The 11,595-nt window shown below is 45.6% G+C and overlaps 1 protein-coding gene across 1 annotated transcript; it reads left to right on the top strand.

Moving 5' to 3' along the window:
• Positions 1–1,947: 1,947 nt before the first annotated feature.
• LOC123254114 (acidic repeat-containing protein-like) lies at positions 1,948–11,075 on the top strand (the record flags this gene model as incomplete). The annotated part of the gene is made up of 5 exons (XM_044683180.1): positions 1,948–2,015; positions 5,261–5,429; positions 8,730–8,819; positions 9,256–9,400; positions 10,934–11,075. Coding segments are annotated over exons 2-5 (514 nt in total), but the record flags the coding sequence as incomplete, so codon positions are not given.
• Between the last annotated feature and the right edge of the window lie 520 nt (positions 11,076–11,595).

Raw genomic sequence — 11,595 nt, 5'->3', positions numbered from 1 at the left:
CCCTCACTCAACCCTCCCCCCCAACTACCCAAATTGGGAAGAAAAAAAAAAAAGAAATCCCCAAAGCTCTTATACCAAATGCTAAATGGGCCCAGCCAAGCCAAACATACTTCTATATTAACTGTCTCTGTATATGTATCTCTCTCTGACAGGAATGGGCAGCGCCTCTGGAATCATGCTTGGTCCACACTATACTGATCAGAGTTCTTAAGTCTTTTTGTAGTTGTTTGTCTTTAAAATGTTGTCATTGTTATGTCATTTGTTTTCAGACTCTCCTTTGACATTTCTCATGGTACAGTTTTATTCCCTTCCATCCACATACCATCATCACTTGTCATTCTTTAATTCCTAGGCCCTTCCTCAGTTTCCAGTTCTTTGCTATAACTGAAAGAGCTGCTATAGATATTTTTGTATTTATAGGGCCATCTCCTTTTTCCATGATCTCTTTGAGATCTAGACCTAATAAATAATATTGCCAGATCAAGGCTTATGCCCAGTTTAGCGACATTTGGAGAATAGTCCCAAATTGCATTCAAGATTAACCACACCAATTCACGGCTCCAGCAACAGTAACCGTGTGCCCCTGTTTTCTGTTAGCTCCTTCAGTATTTGTTATTTTTCCATTTTGGGACATCTTTCCAATCTAATAGGTGTGATGTAGAAACTTTAGTGTTGTTTGGATTATTGTTTTTTTTTCTGATCATTTGTGATTAGAAGAATTTTTGTCCTATGGTTCCTATTTGTTTATAGTTTTTGGCTTTCTTCTGTAGGGATTAAATTTTAATGGTTCATATAATATGTGAAGATTTTAAATAATAATTGTGGTTGCTGATTCAAAGTATTATTGCTCAAAGTTGAAATGACTTTAATAGCTTTTATTTTAAAAAGAGGTGGAAAGAGTGAAATCAGAGAACTACAAAAGGGTAGAGAAGGCTTTAGCCTATCTAACTAAATATTGCTTCTGTGCTTGACTCAGCCAAGACTTGTTGACCTTCAACCAGAATTAAACTCTTTCCAGAAGACAGGAAGGGAAAGCCAGCTATCCACTCACCCAAGTTCCCTCCAAGAGGCAGGTCAAGACGATGACTCGATGACTCAAGCTGAAGGTGACTCTTGAGGCCGACTTTCTTCCTTGAGCTGACCTTCTTGAAGCTGACTTCCTTCTTGAAGTCCAACTCCTTCTTGAAGCCAACTTCCTTCTTGGAGTCTACTTCCTTTAGCTCCAGAAATTCAGGGCCTTTTATAGTGGCTTCTTGTCCCTTCCCCTTTTCATAAGGGCCAATCATAGCTTCCAAATTGCCTAGCACTGCCCGGGGGCAGTGTTTGTGGGAATCACTTCTCTCCTTCTGGAGAGGTGAATACTCATCAAAAGAGTTCACAGATTCCTGGCTGACTGAGGTGTGAATTCTCATTTCCTGGCTGATTGAGTTAAAAGGGTGGAGAGCTCCTCCAACCAATGCTAAGTAGGATATTCAAGCTTTTTTTGATTCAATTCAAAAGTAGACCAAGGAGAGTTAATCCCATCTTCACAGTACTAAGAAGGGGTATTTAAGTTATTGTTAACCAAAGTGTTAACTCAAAATAGACAAAGAGAATAAAGGATTCCCTTTCACAGGTGTAAACTCAGAGAGAACCAAGACTTCCCTTTTATACTTCCTTTGAGACTTGCTAGATCATATCCTTTAATCATCTATTGGGTAATGGCTATTCTTAGAAATTTGAATCCATTTCTTCCCTATCTTGAATTAGGAGACCTTTATCAGAGAAATCTCTTGCAAGAATTTTTTTCCTCAATTAATTTTTCATTTAAATTGCATTGGTTTTGTTTGTGCGAATCTTGATTGTTCTGTATAACCAAAATTGACCATTTTCTCTTCTGTGATCCTTTCTGTCTCTTGTTTGGTCAAGAACTTTTCCCTTGGCCTTTGTTGGGACAGACAGTACAGACCGGCCCTGAGCTGCAGAGGAGGTGGAGGAGCCGAATTGCTGGAGTCAAGTTTCTCATAACAGCAAAGGTCTCTTTTTTGTTTCCAAATTTCATTTTTTTTAAAAATTAAGAACTTTATCTCCAAATAAAACAAGCATTTCCTTATACAAAGTAGAACAGAGATTTGTATATGAAACTACAAATCTCTATGTTAATACCATTTGCTTTTCCTTTTAAGTCTATAACAGCTTTAACTTGTATAACAATCAAAGTTGTTCTCATTGTCTGTTTCCTTTTGACTTTTTTCCCATTCTCTTCTCTGCATTCTCAAAAAAATGCTTCAGTGACTTTTTTTTCCTTCCTTTGGGTCAGATTAGCTCTGCTCCTAGCTTTCATCTCCTTTCCACCCTCCTACCCACTTTTGGGGGGACGGGGGTAAGAAAAAGAAAAACCCTTGTTTTACTAGATATATTCAAGAGGGAAAAAAGTGCACATTGTCTATGCCCACAAATAAATGTCTCATTCTGTACCCTGAGACTGAGAGTCCTCTGGAATCATGGTTGGTCACTTCTTTGCTTTGAATTGAATAAATTGTTCTCCTGGTTCTACTCACTTCACCCTGGATCAATCTTTCCAAGTTTCTCTGTTCCTTTTCCATTTCTAAAGGTGTAATCATCTGGCATATTCCACTGTCTCATACATGTTTATTTTTGAGCCATTAGCCCTGTGTTTTGGCAAAAAGGTGGACCATTTTCAACATTAGCAGCTAACTGACAGTGACCTAAATCTTGAGCTTTTCAGACATTTCTTGGTGCAGCTCACAAGTCTTCCACCAAGGGCAAATGAGCTAATTTTTAAAAATCTTTTATGACTAAATACTAGGTATTTCTGTAGTTACTTCCCCACCAGATGGCCTTTTCAGTTCCCCAATTTAAATACCTAATATTACCCAAAGGTGCAACATTAAACGAAAGAAAAAAACCTTATTGTTCACTGGTTATAAATGAATAAAGGGACATAATTGCTTCTCACTGTGTTTTTTAAAGGGCTCATTCTGAGTACTACCTAATTCCTGGTATTGGTTCGATGGTATATATGTTCTTCATCAGACCATAGATTGATTTTTAATTTAGATAACAGTGGCATTAGCTGGATCCCGTCCTCCTAGGGCTGCCACTATGGACATGTTGCGGTAAAATATTATCTATAGTCTTCCTAAGCCTGATGCTGACAGATGAGCTAATATTTCTCAATCTAGCCAGCCCTGGCTTTTTGGAAGGCAGAATGTCTTATGTTCAAAGGCTATGGCAACATCTATGATAATGGCAGGACAGTTAGTTCTTCTCATCCATGATGACTAAATCTGGTCTTAGACCTCTCTTGAATTGTATTTTGATACCTTGAGAGAGTCTTTTTTCAAACTGCTGCTGGATAATAACTGCACTCGTTGGAGGAGCGCAGTGGCAGATAACATGTGGGCAGCATTTCATTTGCTGTCCCACACCGACAGCAGTCCTTGTCCACAGAACCAAATCTCCTGGCCCTGCTCTATGGGTTGCAGTCCATTGTGGCTCTGTGAATGATTTGCTAGGCTGCAAACTGGGGAAAAGATTCTTCCCTCATAAAAACATTTGAGTAATGGAATATACTTTACTCCAATTGGGTTTGCTGATGAGCTGTTGTTTCTCAAATGCTTTCTCAGCATCTCTTTCAAATTTCTCTCCACTCCTTCAAAGGTTAGCAGACCGTCCTTCAGCCATAGTGCCAAGATGCAATTTTTGGCTCTCCACTCAATTCAAATTTTAGCTAACAGTGACTAGGAGGTTACCCATAGCTGGGAGCTAATATTGGGAGCTTACCCCAAGCTCTTCTCCTGTTGAGCTGCTGACATAAGGGGCTGGACTTCTGATTTAAAGGTCGCATTTGATTCGGATTGCAAGAGAGAATGGTGGGATCCGGTACATCTCAGTTAACTGGCATAGTTAAGGACTGTTAAATGCATCCTCTTGAATGCAGTTTCCTGGTTGTTGATCTAGACCTTACAGAGGGCTCTAAGGCCATGACTAACACATGATTTCCTATGCTTGCTCCTTTTAGGGATACTTCATCAACTCTAGACGGTCCATTTAGTTACCATAGGGTCTAGGAAAGACCCCAGAAAAGTTAAAGACCTACAGGAGGATTTTAAGCCGAACAAACCTAGAAAGAAGAAGCCAGTCTTCTCCCATCTTCACATAAATAGAAAGTAGCCAGTTTTAGATGGCTACAAGAAATGGGAAGCATTTCAAAAATATTGTTTGATTAGAAAGGTCCTGAAAGGTAGCAGGATCGTTGGAAAACAATCGGGTGCAGGGTTGGGGGACCTGCCAGTGTTCAGTTGCCTCTAGGTCTCTTAGCTGGCCAGATTTGCCACACCTACCATGCCTATAATAGGGGTTATTAACTGTAAGAAGAGTTAGTATTTCTATAGTGCTCAAAGGTTTACTTTACAGGTATTAGATCATTTGATCCTCACAACAACTTTGGAAAGCAGGTACTCTTATTCTTATTCCCATGTTATACATAAGTAAACTAAGTTTCATAGAGGTTTAATTACTTGCCCAAGGCCACTCAGATAGGTATCAATGGCAGGATTTGAACTTGAGTCTTCCTATCTCCTAGTCCAGTGCTTGATGTACTCTGACATGCTGTTTCCTATGAGCAGATTCTGGTTCTACATACCAGAGTTCTGTGCTTTTTACCCTTGAGATTTAGCACCATGCCTGGCCCATAGTTGACAGGTGCTTGGTCAGTGCTAGTGCATTGACAGTCATTGACAATCATTGCTGGATGACGGGATTATTTCCCCCTTGTTTTTACACTGTCAGGATCAGAAGGAAAAAACTTATGTTCTAGGGAAATGACACACTGGTGGGTTAATTCTCACTTTTAGTTAACATTACCTGCCTCCTGGAGGACAGATTTGTTTGAATTCGGGCTTACCCTGAGCAATATGTGGCCTGGCTGGGGACAGGAAGGCTCTTCCTACCCCTTCCACTCACCTCGTTCTGTGAGGAGCAAGTCTCTTCCCTGGACCTTAGTTCTTTATCTCTAAAATGGGGGCAGAGGGAGATGTTAGAATAAATAGCTTTTGAGTTCCTTTTCAGCCCTGAATATAATGTTTTTGATGCAGATTTTGTTGCCCACTAGATTTAGGTATGGATGCTTCCAGGTTGGACTTAAGTGTTCTTCTTGGGTACTGGTGGTCTGTTGCCTGGGTGCAAGTTAACTTGACTCCATTCAGTTTTCCTTTATACATGGCAGTTTTCTAGAGCCTTTTGTTTGTGCTTTTAGAGAAGAAATCCACCAAGACTCCTTCCAAGGATATGCCCAGCTCAGATCAGGATTCAGGGACTGCCACACCTGGCTTTTCAGGCACTTCGGGGCTAGTGCCCACCGTGTCAGCTCCCCCAAGCACAAGCACATCAGCAAGTACCCCAGATGCTCCGAAAAGCCGTAGAAGGTATGTGATTAATCAAAGCCAAAGTCCTTGGTGTGCACTCAGCCCTGTGCAGGCTTGGTAATGTGGGAGATAGGAAAGAGGAGATATGAAGCAAGATCTCTGCCATTGACAAGAAGACCAAAATGAGTGGTTGTGGCAGGTGCCAGATCAGGGACTTGGGGCAGGAGACTCCAGTAAGGATTTGCCCCCTTCTCTTCTCCTCTAGTGTGCTCTGGGGGAAGGCTGGCCTCGTTATATCCTTTGTCGGTCTGCTGGCTTCCTGTCATGCACAGTGTTGTCCCTGTTGAGACTGTGGTCTCGACAGTGGGGTCCAGTTGGTGCCTCTGATATGGACCCATAGAGTGTTTGGCAGAAAAGGATTTAGGGCTTCAAGGCCTGCTTTGCACATGTCCCTGGGAGTCTCACTATCACATTTGCCTGCCTTTGCAGGTGTATTTCAAATCGTTTTCCAAAACTTGAGTTTGGTGCAAAAAATCCTTCTTTTGTAGTGTCACAGGAGAGGTTTATGTTGAAAGCCCCCCTTGGGCTTTTTGCCCATGCTCGGTACACCCCACCATAGGTAGAGTTTGTGGTTAGTAGCTTTCTGAAAGAATCCTAGGTTTTTGCTCCCCCAAGTCCCTTACCCTATAATTGGGATTATTCATCCTTTTCTAGGGTCTTTTCAGTTTGTCCCCACAAAGATTTGTTAGATTTACCATGATGGCTTTATTGAGTAATTAAACACCTTCTCTAGGCCAAGCTTCATGCTAACCCCTTAGCAAAGTTGGCAACATGGTTCTCACACTAAAGGATCTGAATGCCTGGTTGAGGGAGAGATGTATACCCAACTGAGTGTATGAGTAGTGAGTGTCCAAATAACATGGGTGTTAGAGACATGCACCCGAGTAGACCAGATGAGGGGCCTTCCAGCTCTTGGGTCTGTGGAAATGACTGGTACCACACGGTGGAGAAGAAGAGCTAGAAAACCTTGTGGCCCGAAGTCAGGGAAGGCATCATGGAGGAGGTTTTGTGCCATTTAAGGTCCCTAGGGGAGACCTCAAGGAATGGGATCAGTTCTTGGTCTGGATACTCCTATTTCCTTTCCATCATGAACTCCTTAAAGTGTTAACTAGCTTCCTCTCACCTTGGAGAGCCAATGAAAACATCGCTCGGCCTCTTCACCTCTGTGCTCCTGTCAGTCAGCTCCGTAAGCCATGCCGAGTTTTTAAATGCTCTGGAAATGGTGCGGGGCTTGGAGAATCGAGGGTGTCTCGGATGGGAGCCGCTAGGTATACAGATTCCACTGACCCTGAAGACTGCTTCTGTTCAGAAGGGAGCTTCCATGTCCAGGACTCCAGGGCCGTGTGTCAGGCCTCTGTCTTGCCTCTTGTCTTGGGAGCCTTGAATCCTCGAATCCAGCCATCCTGCTTTTGAGACAGGGCAGTCCTAGTGGCCCGCCTCAGCTCTGGATCCTGGCCGCCTCTCTCTGGCCTAGTTCTCACTCCGGGGTCTTGCCAGCACCCCGCCTCAGCTCTGAATCTGGACCACCTACCGGTATCCAGCGAGGCTTCCGAAAAGGTGACCCAATCTGATGGCTTTTTTCAGTCCTCATCTCCACCTCTCCAGTCTTGGCCCCTGCCAGTCCCCCTGTTCTCTTGGATCCCTTCTTCTCCAGGTTTTGGTGGTGCTGCTTGTTCCTGATTCTTCTCCTCAGGGTCGGTTACTGAATCTTCATTCAGCTCACGTTCACCAACCGAAAGTGTCCTTTTCTTCCTCCTAAGGGGACTTGTCCAAGACACCTTCTGCTACTCCAATGCGGGGGAGGGGACGAGGTGGGGCAGCTAGGTAGCACAGTGCCTGGCCTGGAGTCTGGAGGGCCTGGATTCAGATCAGCTCCTTCCTAGCCGTGTGCCTCTGGGCAAATCACCGAACCCCAGTTGCCTAGCTCTTGCCTCTCTTCCACCTAGAACTGATACTAAGGCGGAAGGTAAGGGTTTAATTTAAGAACAATTATAATTGGGAGACATGTCCCTACTGTGTGCCAGGCACTGGGCTAAGCACTGGGGAGACAGTCTCTGCCTGCAGGGAACTTGCATCCTAATGGGGAAAGATGGCTGAAATGGGGGTGGGTGGGTGTCAGGAATGGGTCCTGGGCTCTTCCTTCATCTGGAAGTTCTGGGAGGCATTGACCAATCAGAGAAGGGGCCCCAGGGGCAGGAGGGATCTTCCAAGGTGAGAAGGCTGTTTGGTGAGTGGTTGGGAGGAAATCTGGAGAATTAGAGCCCCCTAGTTCAAATCCTGTCTCTGTGTGACTGCAAATCACATCAGATGGGCTTAAAGAGATGGGTTAAATGGCTGTGTGTGAGTGTGTGTGTGAGTGACGTGTGTAGAGGGGGGCAACTTGCTTAACTGCTCAGTGCCTCAGTTTCCTCATCTCTAAAATGAAGGGATTTGACTTGATAGTCTCTAAGGACCTTCCAGCTCTAACTCTATGATCCTGAGATCTTCTAGAACCCAGTTTCTCTGACCAGCCATCACCGCCGCCAGCACTATGTAGGGCTCTATCTCTGGGCCATCTCGGATCATCTGCATTGTCTGAGACTGGCCTTGAATTTGTCCTTGCTTACGGTTGTTCCACTTCATTCTGCCACATGACTGCTGATTGGCTATCCATCTCTCTGTCACCCTTGCCCTTGCCAAGACCGGCCCTCTGATGCTTACGTCCCATCTTCTGTCATTCCGTGCTCTTGGACATCCCGGCCATAGATCCCTCCCACAGACATTGTTGCTTGTTGGTGAGCTCCGGGAGATGTTTTGTTTCCGTGGTGCCTAGTACACGGTACATGCCTCACCAGAGTTTGGTGGCGGATGGGTAGCGCTTCGCTTGGGGAGCATGGATTGCATTCTAGCGTCTAGTCGATGGGAAGTGAGGAAATGGGTATAGGTTGGGATAGAATGCCTCTAGGAGAGGACAGAAATGCACAAGAAAGTGGCAGGCCAGGTTTCACAGCCATAACAATACCATAATTTCTTTTTCTATTTTTGGAAAGTATTGTAATGTGGGCATATTCCCCAAGGTGCCCCCAAAGTGAGCAAAGCTAAAAAGGGTACCAGACCGGTTAATAACCTGTTAATTCAGACTATGCAGCATCCCATGGTCTGTGGGACCAGAATCTCTAGGACTTTGTAGCGATTTTCCTCCTGCCTGTTAGACTGAGCCTTTGGTTTTTGCAAATTGAACTTTGTTTTCTTCTATTATAAATCGACTCTCTCTCCCTTTCAATCCCTTCTTCCCTTTCCCCTTTCCCGGGTGAAAAAAAGAAAAAAACAAACGGTTGTGACAAACATACTTCATCGAACAAAACCAGTTCCCCCATTGGCCATGTCCTCCAAAACGTGGCTGCATTCAATGTAAGCGACATTTCTGAAGGGTTTCTTCTGGGTGAGGCTTGAAGGGTCACGGGTCTAGGCCAGTGATTGTGAACCTTTTAGAGACCAAGTACCCAAACCGCAACCCTCACACCGCATGTGAGCCCAGAGAGGGGAGGGAGGAAGCACTCCCATTGGGCTGCTGGGCAGGGGCGGGGGTGGGTCCTGTGAGAAATGTCCTCAGGCATGCATGTGGAGATGGGGAAGGGAGCAGCCCCCTCCAGCACACTGCCATGGATTTGCCAACGTGGTCTGTGGGAAGGGAAAGGATGGAAGCAAGGAAAAATGGGTTGTGGGCTGGGAAGGTGAGGCGGGAGCTGAGGTCTAGGCTTCAGACAGGAGAAGGAAGGTTTTGGGGATCGAATGGTAGACGATGCTTTAGGTCGTTAGCCGGACTGATGGGAGTTTGTCTCTGCAGAAAGAAGACATGCCGGGTGACCGACTGCTTCCTGGCCGAGCTGTCCAATCCCTCGTCGGACTACGTCAAGTACTTTCATCTGAAGAAGGAGGAGCTGACTGCCAAGCTATATCGCTTATATAATGTCACCATCTTTAGGGAGCAGGTAGAGGCTGTCACTTGGTTGAAAGGGTGGGTGGGGGTACAGAGTGGGAAACGTGGGACTTTGTGCTCTCAGCAGGATGCTGGGTAAGCGAGTAGACACGAATGTAGCACACATTCCACCAGCCAAGGGGCTTTGGAGGAGGTTCTCAGTGAAAGAAGGCTTTTGGAAGGAAGGAGCTTGACGAGGGCCCCAGTGGATGGACAGGATTTCAAGAGACACAACGTAGTGGAAGGAGAAGTCTGGGTGAAGGGAACCGAAGATGGAGAGCACATAGGCCCAAAGGAGCAGGGGGCAGGGAGGTTTAAGGCGGTACAGAAACAGGCATGAATGACTGCACGTGTGGAGGGTGTGTGTTGGGGAGTCATCAAACAAGAACAAGGGAAGCTGGACTTTGATTCCTCACAAAAATCTAGAACACATTGTTGATGGCATATGGGGAGAGAGAGAGAGAAAAGAAATACTCGTTACTGGAAAAATGAAATGAAACTGGGAGAAAAAACCTCATTGATGGGGTGATTTATAAGCATGGGTTTGAAACATGCTTGGTTTGGAGTCAGGAAAACCTGTGTTTGAGTCCCCTCCCCCTGCCTCCCAGGAACTCTCGGCCTCAGTGCCCTCATCTGTAAAAGGGAGTTATTGATCCTCCTTCCCAAGGTCACTGAGAGGATCAACTGAGATTTATCAGAAATGCTTTGCAAACGTGAATTAGTCCCCTGGCCTTCCCCCTCCTCTTCTCCTTCTCTACTACCTCCTCTTTGAAGCCCTTTGCAATCCTCCCAGGCAGTAGTCATCTGGCCTCTGGAACCTCACACAGTCTTATATTTTGCCAGCACCATCATCGGCTAATTGTGTCTGACTCTTCGTGACCCCGTTTGGAGTTTTTCGCCAGTCCTGGATGGTAGATTGATCTGGGTTTGTGTCCTAGCTCCCGGTGAGCTCGTTTTTTTCCTCTTGAGGAAAGGCTTTTTATATGTGGCACTTGAAACCAAAAATTGTCAACATGCAAGTTTTCTCAAATGCGATAAAACGCCGTGTGCCCCGTACGGGTGCGCATGAGTGTGCTGCTTTGGGAGGATGGAGACTAGGGCAAAGGAGAGCTTCTGCTGCTGAGCTGGAGTCCCCCTGCCTGGATTAGGAGTCACTCCATGCCTTCATCCTTAGCATTTCACTCTGACAAAAGTAGGGGCTTTTTGGGGCAGTTCTTTGGGTCATAATGTCCTTTGGTTGGGGGAAAGTGAGTGAGTGGCTGAATGAATGAATGAATGAATGAATGCATGAGAGAGAAGCATTTGTTTTGCACTTACTAAACAGGAGGGAGAAAAAGACAAAAGTGAGGCAAGTCTTTGCCCTAAAGAAGCTTCTAGCAGAGAGAGACACACATAAAGGAAGGCACTGAGGGACAAAGGGGCAGGCCATGGGGGCTTGGGTGATAGCTTGGGGGGGGGGGCGTGGCAGGGGTGGCAAGAGTAGCACTCCTGATCTGCTCTGCTTGGGGACGCCTCCTGACTGCCTTCATTTGTTTTTTGCCCTTAGTTGCCTGAGGAAATCAGCATAACCTGGAACAAGAAGCTTCGTACAACTGCAGGATACTGTCATGTTTCAGGCAAGGAAAGTGGTCCACAGTCATCCCGCGCCATCAGAATTGAGCTTTCCGAGAAAGTCTGTGACTCTGCAGGTAATGGGACAGATCTGACTCCACCGAGGCAATGAGTGACATGCCCAGTGTGGGACCCGAACACCCTTCCCAACACTGGCTGATAGCTTCAGTTTCTCCCAGGCACCCGGGCCGGAAACCTCAGAGTCAATTTGGACTCTCCCTACTTCCCTGTTTCTCATCCCGAGCTAGTCACTAAGATCCAGTCCTTCCTTGGTGATCGTCCTTTTCTGCTCCTGTTGCCACCACCTTAGGGCAGGCCCTCACGATCTCACACTTTGATTGTTGGAGTTGCCTCTTACTTGGGCTGTATAGAGAACCAGCTCTATATTTCTGGGGGTACTGAGTGGCGTTTAGTGGCGTCGGATTGAATGAGAACAGTCAGACTAAGTGCTTAGCTCATAACTGCTCCAACTTGCCATGGAGTCTTGAGTTTACTATATACTGGTTTCACACGGAGAGCACAGAGAAAGAATCACAGCTGTGAAGAGGTTACAAATTATACAAAAACCCATTAAAGTCTAAAAAGGAGAGAGAGAGG

The sequence above is a fragment of the Gracilinanus agilis genome, unplaced genomic scaffold, assembly GCF_016433145.1.
Source record: "Gracilinanus agilis isolate LMUSP501 unplaced genomic scaffold, AgileGrace unplaced_scaffold15130, whole genome shotgun sequence".
NCBI classification, from domain to species: Eukaryota; Metazoa; Chordata; class Mammalia; order Didelphimorphia; family Didelphidae; genus Gracilinanus; species Gracilinanus agilis.
This window is presented reverse-complemented; position numbering and strand designations above follow the sequence as displayed.